Source organism: Lissotriton vulgaris, chromosome 10 (genome assembly GCF_964263255.1).
Source record: "Lissotriton vulgaris chromosome 10, aLisVul1.2, whole genome shotgun sequence".
Classification (NCBI taxonomy): Eukaryota; Metazoa; Chordata; class Amphibia; order Caudata; family Salamandridae; genus Lissotriton; species Lissotriton vulgaris.
In genome coordinates this window covers 1071668670-1071690607 of record NC_141698.1, presented here as the reverse complement: position 1 = coordinate 1071690607, position 21938 = coordinate 1071668670, and the positions used below count along the sequence as shown (strand labels likewise).

Below are 21938 nucleotides of genomic sequence, written 5' to 3'. Positions count from 1 at the left end.
CTAGAGGCAAATAAACAACTCTTCCCTTTAATCCTCTCTGTAAATCTGCTGGAGGCAACTTCCCTGTCTTTGGCTCCATTCTTACAATAGCCTGAAAGGGATGGATACTTTGAATCAAAATAGATTCATAAGTATTTAAATCCTTCAATTCAGAAGGAATCTCAACCAATTCCAGATTATTCTGAACTGCCCTAGCAGGCATCTGGTTTTGGTTTAATTTATTACAACAATAAGTACACACATGTTGATCCGATCCCAAATCAAAATAATTTTCTACCATCAAGTATGTGGCAAAATCCTTCCATTCACTATTATTTTCCCTTTCACTTTTTGCATATAAATCCACTAACTTAGTCTGATTCTTATAATAAGTGCGTCGACAACATACACAAGTGAAATTAGGCCTCTCACTTGATTTCATCTGAAACGTGGCAATTTCCTTCTGAAAATTATCTGTACTGGAAACCTGTACATTATCTTCAACATTACCCTCTACTTCTGGGTCAATTTGAACATTCTCATCTTTACTACCAAAGTAACAAAACTCAATTTCTTCACAAATATTCTTCACATCTATTTCAGAACCATGCAAAAGAGCAGCACATAATTGTTTAAGCATAATTGCTGGACTCTTAGCATAATACAACATTCTCACTAATTTTCTCACTTTATTATGATGCACTGCTAGCATCCTGAAATGATGAAAAACACTCTGGCATACTCTCCTGGAAAGACAAGCCAGTGAATGACCACGCAAACCTGTCATTTGTCTCACTCTGCAAGGATCTAAATCTTGCAACAACTTCATTTTCTGCTTCAAACTTTTCTTATTAAATGTCCGTATAAAATCACAAAGCAAATTGATGGAAACCTGTCGCACACTGCAATTAGAACTACACTTCCAAATGTACACAGGACCCTTAGGACGTCTTCCTAAAACCTCATCACTTAGCGCCTCTTCTGTCTCTGTTGTCACAAGTTTTTCTTTTTCAACTGGACAACCATCCTTCACTTCATAAGCTCGACCACTGGTGTCAACTGCAAACACCAAATCATTATCCTGAAAATAACTCTCCTCATTAAAAAATGCCTCACAACTTGAACTATGAATCCATTCTCCGGAAAACACTTCACAAAAGTTACTACGATTTACTACTCTCTTCCATCTACTTTTTGTTTTGAAATCAGAAATTACCTTGCTTAGTTTCCTAATTCTATTAATTACCAAAATAAACAACTTTCGCTTAATTTCAAAAGCATGATCAATAATTTTCTCTACATTTTTCTTCTTCTTATAAAATGCCACTTTCTGTTGGCCTTTCTTAATATTTTTTAATAAATTAACTATTATCCTGTTACGGAACATTCGTTTTCGAATGTCCCTAAACTGTTGTTTCCTTCTACTATCATGCACAGAGTTATCTCTTCCTCTACCAGTAACATTTTTGATGGGTCTTTCCTTTCCATTTAAATTGCTTTTCTTTTTCTGAACTGAAACATTTTTGGGATAAATTCTTTTTTTACTAAAAATATTTCTTAAGAATGATTTTGTGCTCTTACCCGGAGCTTTCTTGGTGTTTTGAAAAGTATTTGGGGAAGAGGACTGCTGCAATAAAAGATCATCCTGCTGTCTTTGACGTTTTCTAGCCTTTCTAATTCGATTTTTCGTTGGCATTTTTCAAATTAAGAAAAGATCTGCAGTTGAATCTGTGGAAAAATATAATAAAAAATGTTATTAACCACTATTACCAAACAGTAAATGAATAACAGTCATCAAAAACTTAATGCCCTACTTATTATTTAACATAGCAAATCTTTTGCACCAGCACTGCATCACAAAAATGACACACAGTGGTACAAAACAGGCATACAACAATCATAAATCTCTCCCTAATATTTTAAATGATTAATTCAGGATGACGATAAGGTGTGGCCTATCTAAAGGTTTGTTTAGGCCCAGATCTTTGGACTGGGGTGAATGAGTTTCATTGATCCACATTCGGTCCATCACCTGTTTTGTTTGTTTGAGGTGAGGCCAACACATGGTTCCAGATAAGATTTTCACTGAAGAAAACAAAGGAGATAATACATGTGAAGGCCTACCAATGAAGTAAGTCATTATTTGAAATCAATTACATTTCTGGATATGTCCTGCTAGAGCTTCATAGGTTGTTTTGGGTCATATTTATAAGGCATTTGAGTGTCTATGAAGTTATTTTACCCTTTTTAAATGGAAAGCGTACCTCATGGGGCAAGTTTCTTGTAAATACGCTCCCACTTGCGCTTGGCAAATTTAGATTTTGATTATGGGAGTTACATAGCCATGTTAATAATGTCCAAAAAATGGTGCTAGGGCATTCCAAAAAACGCTTTCATGTGTCTCAAGGACATTTTCAGTCATTTCCTCTTGAATGCAGGTATACAAATGATTTATATGCTGTGTTTAAAAACGATTTTTTGAAATCAGTTACATTTCTGGATATGTCCTGCTAGAGCTTCATAGGTTGTTTTGGGTCATATTTATAAGGCATTTGAGTGTCTATGATGTTATTTTTCCCATTTAAATAGAAAGCGTACCTCATGGGGCAAGTTTCTTGTAAATACGCTCCCACCTGCGGTTGGCAAATTTAGATTTTGATTATGCCCTTACACCATTTTTGGGACATTATTAACATGGCTATGTAACTCCCATAATCAAAATCTAAATTTGCCAACCGCAAGTGGGAGCGTATTTACAAGAAACTTGCCCCATGAGGTACGCTTTCCATTTGAAAAGGGTAAAATAACATAATAGACACTCAAATGCCTTATAAATATGACCCAAAACAACCTATGAAGCTCTAGCAGGACAATTCCAGAAATGTAATGGATTTCAAAAAATCGTTTTTAAACAGCATATAAATCAATTGTATACCTGCATTCAAGAGGAAATGACTGAAAATGTCCTTGAGACACATGAAAGCGTTTTTTTGGAATGCCCTAACACCATTTTTTTGACATTATTAACATGGCTATGTAACTCCCATAATCAAAATCTAAATTTGCCAACCGCAAGTGGGAGCGTATTTACAAGAAACTTACCCCATGGAGAAAGCTCTTCAATTTAAATGGGAAAAATAACATCATAGACACTCAAATGCCTTATAAATATGACCCAAAACAACCTATGAAGCTCTAGCAGTACATATCCAGAAATGTAATTGATTTCAAAAAATCGTTTTTAAACACAGCATATAAATCAATTGTATACCTGCATTCAAGAGGAAATGACTGAAAAAGTCCTTGAGACACATGAAAGCGTTTTTTGGAATGCCCTAACACCATTTTTTGGACATTATTAACATGGCTATGTAACTCCCATAATCAAAATCTAAATTTGCCAAGCGCAAGTGGGAGCGTATTTACAAGAAACTTGCCCCATGAGGTACGCTTTCCATTTAAAAAGGGTAAAATAACTTCATAGACACTCAAATGCCTTATAAATATGACCCAAAACAACCTATGAAGTTCTAGCAGTACATATCCAGAAATGTAATTGATTTCAAAAATCGTTTTTAAAAACAACATATCTGTTTCAGCTTACATAAGAGACCATGGAATGGGCTCCATGTACAACAATAACTTGTGTTACTGCATGCCAGAATGCTACACCGAATATGCAATTACAATTTCTCAAAGAAACAAAATCTACTTGTATATCACTAGAGACAAAGCCACATTTTAAAAACGCAGCTTTCTTCATCATTTTCTCCTTAAATCATACTATTCTCTATCTAAATTAAATAAATCTTTTCTCACCTTAGCAAATACTTTTTGAGTTTTGAAAACAGTCTCAGAAATACACCAAATTGTCTTCAGCAGAAGAAAAAGGATGCACTCCAGAGGCTGCAGCTATTGAAAGCACAGAAATACAGATATTCATTTCACATATCTCTCATATTAGCCAATCATAACTCTTCCCTCACTTTTTTCAAATCAAAACCCTTCCCCCCTCTGCCCTCTCTGCCTTTTTTCCATAGCAACCACCTCCTGGAAGACCTCTCATGTTTGCAAGTTCACACAACAATGTTTCAATTGAACTCTGAACTCTCAGTGCACCTGCGTATCCAGTGCAATCTTTCATTAAATGTTTCTTCCTTGACCATTCAAATTACATCTTTCAAAGAACACATCCATTCACCCTAACTTTCTGTTTTCAGAAATGGAAATGCACCAATCACTGCTAATGAATCATTAGCATTGGAAATCCACAGTTTTTTTTCTTTACAAACTCCTACTGTTTCAACTGCCCTTTCATTACCACACTTCATCTGACTGCAGCCCAACCTTCTCCCACCATGTTTAATGTCTGGATTGTTGGACATAGTTACATCCACTGGGCTCAAAGGTATGCTGAGAACAGAAATTTACCTAACCTCAATTTACAAGATGTGGAAATTAAGTGGTTGGGCCAAAGAGGATTAAAATGTCACCAATTGATACCATTGGTGAAAACCTTTATGCATTTGCCAAAACCTGACCTGTTAATTGTGCACTGTGGAGGTAATGATTTAGGCACTTTGACTGGGGTAGGTCTGGAAATGCTTTTAAAGGACACCTTTGAGCAATTAATGGCACTTTTTCCTCAAACTGCCTTGGTATATTCCAATATATGCCAAAGACAGAAATGGAGGTGGTCCAACCAATTTTGTCCACAAATTGAGAAAGCGAGGAAGCATGTAAACAAATCTGTTTCAGCTTTCATGAGAGACCATGGAATGGGCTCCTTGTACAACAATAACTTGCGTTACTACATGCAAGATATCTACAGAGGAGATGGAGTTCACTTCTCAGATGAGGGCAACAGAATTTTCATTCTGAATTTATGACTGTGCATTGGTACCTACTTATAAGTACCTAAATGTACCATAAACCCAAAAGCTCTTCTCAGAGCTACCCTTCATCTGATCACTCACAAATATTTTTTTCTAACTTTTTTCACTAATTTTCCACAAAATACGCTCCCCGGGCCGCTACCCGGTTCGCTAACCGAAAGCTAACCTCGCGGAATTTTTTTTAAAAATGTTTTTTTTCCTCACATATAAGCCTCCTCAGCCACCCTCAGAAAACCTAGGGGGTCAAGATAAGTCTACCATGACCCCTTCTACCCATTCTAAACATTATTTGCCCTCCATCTTGTATCTTAATGCGACCGAAACACAAAATGGTGGACTCCCGTGACGCTTAAGGTTCGCGGACCGGACCGTTTCCCGGGAAGCGGTCCTAAAAAAAGGTGGGAAAGTAATTTACAGAAAAACGACTAGAGACACTCTCACCGAACATAGATTAGCTCATACTACATAACAATCCCTTTCATTTTCACAAATTTGATTGAAATTTCATTTAGCCATTTAGCCTGTAGACCTCTCTAAGTACCGTGAGGTAAATTACTTCACAAAACACATCTGAAGTGTTGGAATTGACAACCAATGAAAATGTTACTTTCAATTTCAACTTTTATTACCTGACATTTGATTGGTTATATACCTGAATATATATAAAGGAAGAGAAGGAAACACAGCCATTTTGACTGCTACTTCTTGTTGTACATCACATTTGAATAGCTACGAAACACTTCAACTTGTTTGTGAAGGTAAGTTGTTATTTTTAAAACTGAAGTATATTGTGCACTATAACTTAATATGGTAGACTTTTTCTGATAGATATACACTATCCCTCTGTAGTAGTTATGGATTTAGATAGACTTCTCTGTTATAGTTATGAATGGAATTAGGCTTGTCTTGGTTAAATCACATACACTTTTTTATAGTCCTATTTCCACTCTGATACTATACACTGCCAAAAGAAAAATTCACTGATAAAAACTGCCTATCTAAAATTAATCCCCACAGTGCCCTATCTCTACTAATATATATTTTTTTAATCAAAATTTCAGGCAAAATAGAAGGCGAGCAGCAAGTTCAATTTACAATTGTACTGGAGGAGAGCAGCCAAGACAAAATTGATGATTTTATGGATCAAAGTAGAGACCAGGAACTACTACAATGTGTTGAAGCAGTGGATAACCTGCTTCAAAATGAGGACATGTTACACCCTATATTCAATTTTGAAATTTCTGACACTGAAATGTTAGAAAGTTTAACGAATTATGAAACACAATCAAAATAAAAAAAAAACTTTAAAAATAAAGAAAACAAAAAAAACAACAAAAACAACAAACAATTAACATACAGTATTAGAAAAGTCTATCATTCTTTTTTCCTTATAGTACGCTGCCCAGAACGCTTTCCGGTTCGCAAACCTGGCGCTCACCACGCAAAAAAAAAAAAAATTTTTTTTTCACCCTTCTGGGCCCTTTTAAAACCTCCACATAAAACGTAGGGGGTCAAGGAGGATCTACTATGCCCCCTTATGGTAATTTCCCCCTTTGTTTTGGCCTCCTCTTGTCTCTCGATCCTACCGAGAGACAAGATGGCGGCCGCTCCGGACTGTTTAGAATGTTGACAGACACCGGAGAGCCAATCAGCTTCGCTTCGCATAGTTCCGATACGCGAAAAGTTCGCGAACCGGAGCGCAGCCCGGAGCGCTGTTACAGATATATATCTTGTTTTAAACGTTAATTTCTCAAAATCCACTGAAGCACATATATTGAGACCTAGCAAAGGCACATCGGGCTAACAGTCCCTACAATTTTGCCAAGTTTCGTGCAAATCCATTCAGCCGTTCGGGCTAAAAGTGAGGCCAACCGCCCTATGGAAATTAACATGGGAAAAACGCGTTTTGGGACCCCCCTTTTATCTCAGCCCCCCCTTGCCGAAACCCCCCCAAATTTCCAGGAGCTGCTCAGAAACAAAATGTGCCATTTTCCAGAACATTTCAGCCAATTCCGTCCACAAACGCCAAAGTTATTAGACATAGAATTTTCAGAAATCCCATAGGGAAAAAATCCTAACTATATATACCTACTGGCGACCGCCAGTAGGATGTAGGATATATATATATATATATATATATATATATGTATATATATATATATATATGTATATATATATATATATATATATATATATATATATATATATATATATATATATATATATATATATATATATATATATATATATATATATTCCTGAAGGTTGCCCTTGCAATGAGGACGCCACTCCACAATGGTAAGTTCACCTGAACTCTTTATTTTCAAACTGGCTTTCTTTTCTGAAATCTTCTGTTTCCCTAATGCATTTCGAAGCTTGCTGCTCCTTCCTCTGAGGGAAAGCCTGAAAGAGTCACAGTGAAACCCTGCACACCTTGCATTAATTAGTTCACATTAGCCTGCCTTTGGGCTTTCACCAGGAGTCCTTGCCTGCTGGGATTTGTAGTTCAAATTTCGTGCAGTGTTCCCTTCTCTGTGCACTTGCAGGTCACTTTTAAATCATTTTACAAGCCCTCCAGTGGGCCTCAGAAAAACATGCCAGTTTGCCTTGTAAATACCTATTATATATATATATATCAAACAAATCGCCCAAAAGCAGCGAGAGGGCACACCACGGCACTGTACCTTACGGTGTTCTAGCCTCGCTGCAACTCGCTTTTCAATCCCCAAAGTATTCCAGTCTGCCTCTGCCGACGCGTTTCGAGGCTAAGTACGCCTCTTCATCATGGGCTAGCAGGTAAAAAACACTGATCACGCACCTCCATTGTAAATTGCCATTTATTCAAAGTAACTCCCACAGTGGGCGTGGCATAGTTCATTCGCACAGTGTTGTTCTGGGAATTGTAGTCCCCTTGGAGGTGCAACTTTTCCATTAGTAGGTTTCAATGTACTTCTACCAATATCACAGTCTGTTTGATGCCCTTAGTAAGGAGGGAATTTCAAAGACGAGCTTCTTTAGCAAAAAGAGTGCCGTGCTGCGTCGGGTAGGAAGGGTTCCATCCTGCAGTCTTCAAGCCTAATTGAAGCGGAGCTCCTCTCCACGACATGAGCAGCCGTGATTAATGTTGCAAACAAATCGCCCAAAAGCAGCGAGAGGGCACACCACGGCACTGTACCTTACGGTGTTCTAGCCTCGCTGCAGCTCGCTTTTCAATCCCCAAAGTATTCCAGTCTGCCTCTGCCGACGCGTTTCGAGGCTAAGTACGCCTCTTCATCATGGGCTAGCAGGTAAAAAACACTGATCACGCACCTCCATTGTAAATTGCCATTTATTCAAAGTAACTCCCACAGTGGGCGTGGCATAGTTCATTCGCACAGTGTTGTTCTGGGAATTGTAGTCCCCTTGGAGGTGCAACTTCTTTCCTTTAGTAGGTTTCAATGTACTTCTACCAATATCACAGTCTGTTTGATGCCCTTAGTAGGGAGGGAATTTCAAAGACGAGCTTCTTTTGCAAAAAGAGTGCCGTGCTGCGTCGGGTAGGAAGGGTTCCATCCTGCAGTCTTCAAACCTAATTGAAGCGGAGCTCCTCTCCACGACATGAGCAGCCGTGATTAATGTTGCAAACAAATCGCCCAAAAGCAGCGAGAGGGCACACCACGGCACTGTACCTTACGGTGTTCTAGCCTCGCTGCAGCTCGCTTTTCAATCCCCAAAGTATTCCAGTCTGCCTCTGCCGACGCGTTTCGAGGCTAAGTACGCCTCTTCATCATGGGCTAGCAGGTAAAAAACACTGATCACGCACCTCCATTGTAAATTGCCATTTATTCAAAGTAACTCCCACAGTGGGCGTGGCATAGTTCATTCGCACAGTGTTGTTCTGGGAATTGTAGTCCCCTTGGAGGTGCAACTTCTTTCCTTTAGTAGGTTTCAATGTACTTCTACCAATATCACAGTCTGTTTGATGCCCTTAGTAGGGAGGGAATTTCAAAGACGAGCTTCTTTTGCAAAAAGAGTGCCGTGCTGCGTCGGGTAGGAAGGGTTCCTCCAAGGGGACTACAATTCCCAGATTCCCAATTCGGCAGAGGCAGACTGAAATACTTTGGTGATTGAAAAGCGAGCTGCAGCGAGGCTAGAACACCGTAAGGTACAGTGCCGTGGTGTGCCCTCTCGCTGCTTTTGGGCGATTTGTTTGCAACATTAATCACGGGTGCTCAGGTCGTGGAGAGGAGCTCCGCTTCAATTAGGCTTGAAGACTGCAGGATGGAACCCTTCCTACCCGACGCAGCACGGCACTCTTTTTGCAAAAGAAGCTCGTCTTTGAAATGCCCTCCCTACTAGGGGCATCAAACAGACTGTGATATGCTTCTTTGTCTGAATATAGTTTGCTACAAAGGATTTATGTCATGTTTTTAATTTCAGATTGATTATGGGCACTATCACTTATAAGGACAACTGATGGTTAGAAGATCAAGGCCAAAGCTCCATGAACACGTAAACAATATGTTTGAAGTAGATGACATATGAACTGGTAATAGCCCACTGGGGCGAGACTCTGAGAGACAACAGTGTTAAATCCAAAGGCAGCGGGAATTAATCCACTTTACCCTGTAGTATTTAATTACCTATTGGATACACACTGACAATAATATAAACTGATGTCACCTATCAGGACATGTTATAAAACGTGATAACATGCGGAAATTGCATGTTATAAGATGGCCGCCACAGTTGATGACTAAAATCACGTGAGGTGTTGTGTTTTTTCTAAATGTATTTAAACATGGTGACACTTTGTAACTACGAGCGTGATCAAGGGTTTATCCCCGAAACGCGTCGTTTTTCCTGTTGCTGAAATAAACCAAGCTGAAGCACTTGAGGTGTCCGAGTGGTTCTTTGGAGACTATTAGAACCTGGGAGTGGATATATATATATATATATATATATATATATATATATATATATATATATATATATATATATATATATATACACACACATTTTAAAACAAAGGACCACCGGTCCGAAGATGCACTCGCAATCAGCCCCTTGTACCTGCAAGACTCAGGTTTACGCGTGTCCGAGCTCATCCGCTTCTTGTTCACATTGTCTTCACATGTTGTATAAGGAAGAAGTAGACATAAATAGACACATTTTCAGTAAGGCTTCCTTGTGATGCCACAATTGGCCTGCCAGAGGGCATGGTCTTATTTTTATGCACCTTAGGCAGGTGATAAAATGTAGGTATGGTGGGGTTTAAACGTCTCAAAAATAGGAACTCGTCAATGTCCAGAAGCCCTTTGTTATGCCATTTGGATAACACCGCATGATATTCCATAGTGCTCTGTTGGTATTCATTAGCTGTGACAGATAAATAAGTGTCCTTATTATTAAGTTGGCGGAGTTGTTGTTTCTCCAAGAAATTTCCGTCCGGAGATTTCAAGAAAACTGAGGAACAGTTGACATCTTTGAGCAGAACTCAACAGCTTTCTGTGATCGAAACTGAACAAGTTGGTGGACTTACACCCTTCAAACCGGCATTGAAATTTCACCCTCAGATGGCACTGGATGCCATTGATATTTTTGCGGATGCAGTGGTTAAGGATTTAACCCATTTCAGACGTAAACAAAAATTCTTGAAATCTCCGGGCGGAAATTTCTCGGAGAAACAACAAGAGGCTCTTATTGATCTGATTAACGATGAAGGGGTCATCTATAAGCCTGCAGATAAAGACGGGAACATAGTCATTCAGACAAAGAAAAATTAGGACGATGAAGAACTCCGTTAAATGCTCAGGTGCTTTTGGAGCGATATATATATATATATATATATATTCACTGAAAAAACCATAGGTTATAGACCATATATAGTTAGGAATTCGCATTTACAAAACCTTATTTTACTCACACAAAACCATTGAAATTCCATAAATAGTTAGTTGCACTAACTATATATCGCGCACCCGCAATCCACTGCTGATGATGTCACATATTACATCATTCATGACATGGTCAGTGACATCACTGATGACATCACTGATGACATCTCAAATGACATCACTGATGACATCTCAAATGACATCACTGATGACATCACTGATGACATCTCATTTGACATTACTGATCACATCACTGATGATATCATTTGTGTGATAATACGATGAACCTCTTCAGACTCTAATATAACCTTAGATACAATCAGTGTAAACAGACACTCACAGACTGTCACTCATCCATGGAGTTACTCACACAACTAGTCAGTCATGCAAAGAATCAATCACACCTCCATTTCCTCAACTATACAGTTATACAAACTTTACTTATTCAAACATATACTAACACATATTTACTCTCTTATACAATCCCTGATACAAGTTCACAATGATCCATACAGCCACTCACACATTCACTGACTCTTATGCACAGTTATTTATATATGTCAACTCTCACATGTACTGTGTTTTACATATGTACTTACTTTGACATGTAGCACTGAGATATCCATTCACTCACCAATACACTCATGCACACAGTCAACCGCCCATACAGCTGTTTCCACATGCACTTTTGAAACCATACATCTAGTGAATCAACTGCTCACACATCTATGCACAGAGTCATACACCTCCCAGCCACCCACACACACACTCAGTCTCCCATACAAATACTTGGGCAACCAATCAATAACCCATATAAATATTCATATAGCTACTTATCAACACATGCAACAGTTTACAGAACAACAGACATAATGATGCACAAATTAAGACAGTTTAGTCACTAACCCATGCACTCAGTGAGACACATTTAATCACTCACTCATACAGTCAGTCATGCACCTACTAAATCCTTCATCCAGACACTTATACATCCACTCATTCTTCAACATGTAAGACATATTTTAACTTTACAGAAACATACAGTCTCTGGATGTTGTCATCAGTGATGTCATCAGTGATGTCATTTGAGATGTCATCAGTGATGTCATCAGTGATGTCACTGACCATGTCATGAATGATGTAATATGTGACATCATCAGCAGTGGATTGCGGGTGCGCGATATATAGTTAGTGCAACTAACTATTTATGGAATTTCAATGGTTTTGTGTGAGTAAAATAAGGTTTTGTAAATGCGAATTCCTAACTATATATGGTCTATAACCTATGGTTTTTTCAGTGAATTTTCAAGGTTTTGTAAATGCTAATTCCTAACTATATATGGTCTATAACCTATGGTTTTTTCAGTGAATATATATATATACATACATATATAAACATATATCATCTGTATATCTATATAAATACAAACATAAATGCATGCATACATATACTTATATGCATACAGATGCATGTTATTTACATGAAAGTTGAAAAAACACTAATAAAAGCAAAGCTAAAAAGCCACCTCATTACAAACAGAATGGCTTTAACTTAAACGAGGGCGAGATCTATTGCATTTTCAATGCTTGTTTACTTTGGTTCCATCAAGAAGGCATTCAGATGTGTCACACATTTGCCATAAATTCGGAATGTTAGCACTCTAGTTGCACATTAGATCACTGTAGTAAAGCTACTGCTCACCAGGGACGTCTGCTGCTGGTATTCAAAGTGCATGTTTCAGTCTGCATGTCAGAATTTTTTTAATGAAATAGAAGAGGATTTGAGAAGTCACTCAAAATGATCCCTAATTTTTCTTTCTGAAGCACTAATCATACTTTCTATGGCAAAATTAACCCCCTCATGTTGTTCCTTTTTAAATTGAGTGTTTTCTGACTTACCACTTAATTCCAATCAAGATGGCTTCTGGTGTGCCATACTTTTGTCATAAGTAAGACTGTTAGCGCTCTAGTTGTTCTTTAGAACACTCTGGGACATTCTGTCATTGGGCTATACTTGGGGTACATCTGGGTGATATTTGGGCTACATTTAGGCTCTTTTGTCTCTGGTGACCATCTTGGGAGACTGTATGTCTGAATTTTTTAATGAAATTGAAGAGGGTTTGAGAAGTCACTGAAAATGTGCCCTAATTTTTCTTTCTGCAGCACTAATCATAATTCATATGGCAAAATATACCCCCTCATTTTGTTCCTTTTTAAATTAAATGTTTTAAGAGTTACCACTTTATTCCAATCAAGATGGCTTCAGGTGTGCCATACCTTTGTAATAAGTAGGACTGTTGGCGCTCTAGTTGTTCTTTAGAACACTCTGGGACATTCTGTCATTGGGCTATACTTGGGCTACATCTGGGTGATATTTGGGCTACATTTGGGCTCTTTTGTCTCTGGTGGCCATTTTGGGAGACTGCATGTCAGAATTTTTTAATGAAATAGAAGAGGATTTGAAAAGTCACTCAAAATGTGCCCAAATTTTTCTTTCTGCAGCACTAATAATACCTTCTATTGCATAATATACCCCCTCATTTTGTCCCTTTTTAAATTAAATGTTTTAAGAGTTACCACTTTATTCCCATCACGATGGCTCCAGGTGTGCTATACCTTTGTAATAAGTAGGACTGTTAGCGCTCTAGTTGTTCTTTAGAACACTCTGGGACATTCTGTCATTGGGCTATACTTGGGCTACATCTGGGTGATATTTGGGCTACATTTGGGCTCTTTTGTCTCTGGTGGCCATTTTGGGAGACTGCATGTCAGAATGTTTTAATGAAATAGAAAAGGATTTGAGAAGTCACTCAAAATGTGCCCTCATTTTTCATTCTGCAGCACTAATCATACTTTCTATGGCAAAATATAACCCCTCATGATGTTTCTTTTTAAATTAAATGTTTTAAGAGTTACCACTTTATTCCAATCAAGATGGCTTCAGGTGTGCCATACCTTTGTAATAAGTAGGACTGTTAGCGCTCTAGTTGTTCTTTAGAACACCCTGGGACATTCTGTCATTGGGCTATACTTGGGCTACATCTGGGTGATATTTGGGCTACATTTGGGCTCTTTTGTCTCTGGTGGCCATTTTGGGAGACTGCATGTCAGAATGTTTTAATGAAATAGAAAAGGATTTGAGAAGTCACTCAAAATGTGCCCTCATTTTTCATTCTGCAGCACTAATCATACTTTCTATGGCAAAATATACCCCCTCATGTTGTTTCTTTTTAAATTAAATGTTTTAAGAGTTACCACTTTATTCCAATCAAGATGGCTTCAGGTGTGCCATACCTTTGTAATAGGTAGGACTGTTAGCGCTCTAGTTGTTCTTTAGAACACTCTAGGAGGCTGCAGTAGAACACAAAGGAATCAACTGACAGTCTCTGTCCTTGTTGGATGTACATGTTTTACTGAGAATGTCAGACTTCATTTTCACATGACTGAGAAAGATAATGTGAATTTACAGAAAATATGCTTTCAGTTTAGCTTATAGATCCCCTTCCAAACCACTGTGGGAAAATCATGAGATATTAGTTTTCTTTCAAACAATATTCATGATATCACAGCAGAAGGTTTTTTCACATGGTAAAATCACCTTAGAACCCACCACAATTCCTAAAACGAGTATGGTACCATCAACAAATGATTTATAATGTAACTAAAGTCCTAAAACCCTCTATTAACTACAATGCTTTTTAATGAGGTGCTATCATGTATATTGGTCCCAAGATGGCTGCCAACACTTCTTGGATGAAGTGCTGACAGCCAATCAGCTCAGATGTGTGGTTAGGCTCCGCCCAGATATATATCTTTTTTTGAACCTACATTACTCAAAATCCACTGGAGCACATATATTGAGACCTAGCAAAGGCACATCGGGCTAACAGTCCCTACAATTTTGCCAAGTTTCGTGCAAATCCATTCAGCCGTTCGAGCTAAAAGTGAGGCCAACCGCCCTATGGAAATTAACATGGGAAAAACACGTTTTGGGACCCCCCTTTTTTCTCGGCCCCCCCTTGATGAAACCCCCCCCAAATTGTCAGGGGCTGCTCAGAAACAAAATGTTCCATTTTCCTGAAAATTTCAGCCAATTCCGTCCACAAACGCCAAAGTTATTAGACATAGAATTTTCAAAAATCCCATAGAGAAAAAATCCTAACTATATATACCTACTGGCGACCGCCAGTAGGTAATCTATATATATACATACATACATACATACATATATATAAACATATACATTTGTTCCGTTTTCCCCTCGGGGAGTTATTTCTTCATGCACTCTCGGGCTTCCCAAATTACACCACACATATTTCGCAGATTTGTTCGGTTTATTTCATCTTATAACAGCAAGCCAGCAACACCTTACGCGTTTCGGTCTCTACCGAGACCTTGCTCACAGGAAAACCAAATCAGCATTTTTTTACACAGTTTTAAATAAAGTGCATCCACATTACTCGGACATCACTTCCTGTTAGTTACACAGGGCTTCTGGGACATGCAGTTTTTGTTTGAAATTTCACGTTTTGATGTACTGCATAATCAAATATATATATATATATATATATATATATATATATATATGCAAATTGTCTCACAATTCGTAATCCTGCCCACCAGTGGGTAAGTTTTTAAATCACATATTCTTAGTCATATTTTCTGACCTATTTCAATTTCTCATTTAAAGACTTATTCAAAAGTTCCCAAACACTGACGAAGCTTTTTAGCGAAACACGTCTGTCGGGGTTGAAGGGGGTTTGCAAATAAATAGACTTTAACATCTGGACACCGGAGTGCTTGCCGTTTCTTTCGACCGAATATATATATATATACATATATATATATATATATATATATACACATATATAATATATATATACATATACATATATATACATATACATATACATACATATACATAGTGTGTGTATTGCACAGTCCCCACTGTGTAATTAAAAGCAAATCGGACCTTTTGGCTTTGCTAATAACTTTGGCACAGTTTGACAAATCCTCACAAAATTTTCCAAAAACAAGGTTTATCCACTTTTGTAGAAGGTTTTGGGATGGTCTAACAAGCAGGGGCCCAGAAAAAGGAAGGGTTCAAAAAAAAATATTTTCCTCATGCAATTTTCATAGAGAAAATTAGACAACAAAACAGAAAAAACGCTGAACAGAATCACACCAAATGTGGCCAACACTCAGCAGTCCACAGCCATAGGCTGTGCATTGTTACTTTGGTTAAAAAGAAAAAGTATAACCTCGGAAGCAATTCTGCGGCACCACTCAAAGTAGTCTCAAGCTGAAGTACTGCGAGTACCCTTATGTTTCAGCAAAATGTATGTTCCTTACTGCAGCTCGAAGTCCTCAAACAGATTTGGAAATATTTTGTACCTCACTGCAATTGGCTGGAACGCACCAGCTCCATTCCAATATTTGCGAAATTTCTGCTCATCTCAATGACTGCCTTTAAATGCTGCCTCAGCCTCAAAGGGAGGCAGGAGAGGACCCTCTTATTACATCCTGGCAATTTGGTATATAATCAACACTTGAGGTGTGGTGCAGTTTACGAACAACATCACTGGTTGGGTGTGGACACTCATGCCTAACACTTTTAGGTAAATCTCTGGAGGCTCTAATAAATACACAACTTTCAGCCGACTTAAAAGCCAATAAGATTCTCGGCCCATCTCAATAAGATTCTCGGCCCATCTCAATCGAGGTTTAGGGCAGCTCATAGTACCGAGACTGCCTTGGTTGCAGTCACGGACTTCATTCAACTTTCTCTAGACAAAGGAACCCCTACCATTCTACCATGCTAGTTTTAGTAGACCCCTGCCATGATAGTATTATTAGACCTATCTGCTGCCTCTGATACTGTGTCTCGTTCAAGGATGATTCAAAGGCTGTATGAGATTGTCATTTCTGGGTGTGCCTTGTAGTGGTTTCAAGAGCCCGTTAACAGAACGCAGACAAATCATAAGGCACCTTTATGTCTTGTACTTTAATTGGTAAGGGGGTGCCACAGGGCTCTTGTTTAAGCCCTATAGCCCCCTTGCTTCCATAGCCAGAGCCTTTGGTTTCGATATTATATCATATGCTGATGATACACAGTTGATGATCTCCTTTGATAACAATGGGGAGACAGTAACGGGGCAGTTTTCCAATGCAATGAAGGCCATAGCAGAATGGATGGCTGGCAACTGCCTACATCACATGACGACAAAACAAATTATGTTATTTGGCAAAGCCCAAATATTCTAGACTCCAGACTGGTGGCTGTCTAATCTTGGCTTGGCCCCCTCGGCTAAGCAGGTGGTCAAAAACCTTGGCATAAAAACGGTCCGTCACTTTCTTTGAAAGACCATGTTGCTGCCATTAGCAACAACTGTTTTTACAAATTATGTTTGCTGAAGAAGGCTTTCCCTTTTCTTCCACCCTCATCCAGGGCAACTTTAGTCCAGGCCCTGATTATTTGTAAATTGGACTACGCAAAGCCTTGCTTGCCGTGGCAAATGAGACTTTATTAGTGAAAATGCAAGTGGTCCAAAACACGTCCATCGGTTTGTTTGGAATCTTCCTGCCGACCCTGCCTCCGAACCTTTATTAGGATCACTACATTGGTTACCCATTAAGAAAGGGTCTTTTTTTAAATGTGCTGTGTGACCTATAAATCCCTAATGGGCAACGGACCTGCTTACTTAGACCAGAAACTTTAGTGTCTTACCTGGAACTTATGTTCTAAAGACAAAGCTCTGTCAGTTCCCTGAATTTGCTTGACGAGATGTGGTGGGAGGAGATCTTTTTTTCCTACTTGGCACAGTTTTAATTGAGCAATCTGCCACTTCATGTCCGAACTTATGACTGTCAGTTTTAGGAAAACTCTTAAAATGGTGCTGTTTTATGGATGGTGTTCTGTGTTTGACTGTACCTTTACTTAGCACTGAAATGCGGCATTCGGGGGTGATTCATGCGCTATATAAGTCATATTAACATAATAACATAACACTGGCTAGGATGTAAAATCCACATGTTGGGCAATATTTGCAGCATTGTCAAACTTAAAATGAAACAGAATCAAAGAACATACAAGTAGGAGGCTCTTATCCACGTAGACCAAAAACAACAAACAAAACAATAAAAATTAAACTACATAAAAAAAAGAATTAGAATACCTCCTGCGCAAACTGTCCCATTCTCCATCACACCTAAGGAAAGATCACACTTAATAATAAAAAATAAAAAAAAAGTTTGTCGTCTAAACGTTTCAGAATATACAGCCACGGCATCTCTATTAACACAATGCAAGTCACTTGTCACTATTGCTCGGTACGGCTCTTCACTGACCGCTGAGGCCAGTTTCCAAAAATACTCTAAAAAAAATAGGTAGCTAAAGCTTAGAGCCTAGGCAAAAATGCATAGGCCCCTGGATCTCCAATGTAAATCCTCCATTTCCATTGGATGTGCATTCACCCAAAGACAACATTGCTTAACTACACACCATGGCAATAGCATCACCTTGTCAGAATCAGTGCCACACATTTACCAAGTGTGAGAATAACTCCAGTCATGATGTTAACTCAAGGGGTCAACATAAAGACAGAGTGCTTCCGTGCACAGCAGCTTCTATTTACCTGGGAAACCTGGTGCTGAACTTGCAGGTATCGCAGAAGTGATTTTCGACTCGTGTGGCTCCCCATCTCAGGTCTTCGGCAGATGGGGTCAAAGCTTCCCTGGTCTGCGTCTGCCCCCCACACTGTATGCACGGTAGGCTGTCCACCCACTGGAAGAAGTCATTCTTGAACCAATGCAAAAGCTCCAGCAGCAGGAAGTAAGCCTCATCAGCCTTGAAATCTGCAAAAGAGCAAAAACTCTGTAAGATAAAATCTGTAGAAGAGCAGTAAATGGAGAGAAGAGATCGCTTTTACAGATCTCCAGGCCGACATTTTCAAAACTGAGCATTAAATGTAAAGACCGGGACTGGCATTACTTAATTCTTGGCCCTACAGCTGCAGCCATGTGCCACACATCAAGAGTTAGGCTCACTCGTTTAAATAAAATACCTCATCCTTGCATGTTGGCCGATTTTTCACAGCTCAGCAGAGTTAACAGTGTGCCCTTTAAGTGCTGACTAAGTTTGGTGAAAAGCCGAAGACAAGTGCCCCGTCCATTGCACTGTTAGTCAGTCTCGGGCAGGCAAGTGAAGCAGCATCACCAAGCAGAGATTGTGTAAATGTGCAGGGGAATAGAGGCTTAGAAGGACCTTCTGCCAGGTTGGTGTCCCTTTGGCATGATGCGCATGTGGGTGAGCCCCTGGCTGTAGTGTGACTATCAGAGACCTACAAAATCCTCAATCTGGATTCTCAGACAGACAGCAGCACACATGTGGGTAAGCCGAGCCAACTCGGGCACCCATGTAGTGCATCAACTATGCACTACATGGGTGCCCGAGTTGGTTATGGTAAGCTGTAAAAGCCTCACTGCTTCATGGGGAAACAGGTCAGGCACCATATGTCTGATCTATAGTTATTCGGGCGTGCGTAAGGGAAAGAAGTCCAAAGATCACTAGATGATCAAATTTCTTTTATTTTGTTTTAAAAAATGAGAGTTCTTTACAGTCCAACCAACGCGTTTCGTTCTCCATCGGAGAACTTCATCAGGGCTTAAAAGTCATGAAACGCCGCTTTGTACGTTGCATTAAAGAAATCAGTCAATATCACGATTATTCCTGAAAGAGTTTGGTCGATTCCAAGTAGAGGTTCCCAATAAGAAATATCTTGTACATAAGTGCTGTAGAATTGCAGAAGACCATCAGAATGGTAGAAGGATCCTCGCAATGATGGTACTTATATAAATATAGCGTTGCCAAAAAGGTAAAAAGTTTATAAGCCTTCTTGGCGGGTTCTACCCAATTCAATCGAAAATTAGAAACAGGCACCCCTCGTATTTAAGAGTGGAATCGACACTAACAAAAGGAAATGTCCTCATGCAGGTCCATTAAGATTATAAAGGAAGTTGTTCCCATCGGCTATAATATGCCATAAACTTGTCAAATGCCAGTTTTCGCGAAAAGTGGCGATGGAGAACGAAACTCGTTGGTTGGACTGTAAATTACTCTCATTTTTGAAAACGAAATGAAAGAAATCTTATCAAAATGAATCTAGTGATCTTTGGACTTCTTTCTCTTACGCAGGCCCGAATAACTATAGTTTGGAGGATCTGACGCACAGTGGCAACAATAGACGGTTGATGCCAGGGCTGTTTACGTGGGACATTGGATTTCAGAACTGGCATGAGGTGCAGAACTGTATAGTCAGCCGTCTTTTTCCCTTTTTTTACCATATGTCTGATCTGTTTATTGTGAAAAAAAGTAGTTATGAGCCCCCGAATGACAAATATTGTTCACAGTTATTCTATAAAACTGGAAGTTCTAAACATAATTAACAATTCAAAAATTGCACTTATGTTCAGCTATGCCTTAAAAAATGCAGTCAAATGCATGCTTGCCAACATCGTCTGTGTTTAGGTGTGTCAAGTTCTTAAAGCTTTAATGTGATGTGTTAGACACTTTTTTAATTTCATTTTCGTTCTTGGACCTCAGAACTACTAGGTGTTGCAGGGAAGATGCAGACGCACCACTTAAACACTAGTTTTCTGGCATTGGCTGCTTCAGCCTGCACAGTTTGGATGTCTTTGGTTTTTGCAAGTTATTACTTCCCAGGTATGAATATGTTAGTAAGCAAACACTAATACAGAGTAACCAGTCACATAGTTTTTTTTGGCACAACCTAAGGCTTCATGACTAAACTGGAAAAAATGTTATTTTGAATGTAATCCGCTCCAAGAGATATTGCCCATTCCTCTCTAGAGTGATGGAAAGAGTTATCCCTTAAAATATGTTGTGTCAATCCATATAGCTCATGCAGCATTGCACTCACTTCTTCGATTTGTCCATGATCGGTAGGTCAGCACCTTTTATATTTCTGAGGTTGAGAAATCATCTGTCCTAGCAGAGCTCTATCGTTTCTTAGGGCTATGCATGATTGGCTACTCTTGTCCAGGCTTTTATCTTTATTCTGTGAGTTATATTCCTCTTTGACCCATTACAAACCGGGGCTACAAAACTCACAATGCACAGAATAAACCTGGAATGGATAAGCTACTCATGCATGTAATCCTTTATTGCACCAGTAACTGGTTTTCTAAGATGCACCTAATCAATGGAATCATATTAACTGTGCCAATAATAAGTTGACAAATGTGTTTATGGTGACGGTTAATGACCGCAAAATTTAATGTAAGAAACGTTTCTTTTACAGCTTACTATTCAGGGCGAAGCTGGGGTGTGCAAGACCCTTAAGCAGTGAACCTCATTGCTGCTAACTGCCGTCGTATCATAGATGCCAGCCGCAATTTGCTAGCTGTGACGCAGTAATGGGACAGAGAACTAAAAGTCCCAGAATGCTACGTTTTGTAGGCTAAAAAGCCAGAACTAAATAAAGGCGCCACATGATGGGGGGTTTGGCAGCTGTGCACCCTAAATCATGTACGTCTTTTATCATAATTGTGATGGGTTTCCATTTAATGCCAATTGAAAGATGTTTACCCAGCTGCCATGCTTAGATAAATGAAATATAGAGATGGTCACAACCCCTTTAAGGAGCATGCCCTGAAGTTTCCGTTCTATGCTTTGATCTCATTTGACATTGTCTGCTAGGACTGGCACTGTCAAAAAAGAAAGGTCGCTTGTGATTTATTTATTTTTTACCCAAGAGTCGCATGATGTGGCGTTTATTTGTAAATGGCGCAATGTCACTAAATCAACAATGTGAGACTGAGAGCTAGAAAGTAGATCGATTTAGAAACGATCCACATGGCTAGTGTGTACAAGGAGCAGAGTTTCATCCACTGCTCAAATAACAGTTGTTGGAAATACTAATGGTTCTGGCTTGAAGGTGCTAAAAAGTGCACTCACAGGTACACAGCTCACCCTGCTCCCACATAGGCAAACTCGTGTATATGGCATACTGGTATAAGGATTGAGTAACGAGAAAGAAACTTTGCCTGCTCTGTTTCGAAAGGAATATGGGTACTACCAAGAGTGCATGAGTAGAGTAGCAAATTGCGAGCTAATGGCGTGGGCTGCTTTCACTTTTAATCAGTGCCAGGGTCATAACCTGTCCCAAAA

General features: G+C 39.1%; 1 protein-coding gene across 1 annotated transcript in view; it reads right to left on the bottom strand.

Annotated features, from left to right (window-relative positions):
• The window catches only part of NGLY1 (N-glycanase 1), a 421608-nt gene that overhangs the window by 274947 nt on the left and 124723 nt on the right, over nt 1-21938 (bottom strand). The window contains exon 5 of the mRNA XM_086942132.1: nt 18385-18604. Coding sequence (XP_086798258.1) covers nt 18385-18604 — 220 coding nt within the window. The remainder of the gene's footprint in view (nt 1-18384; nt 18605-21938) is intronic.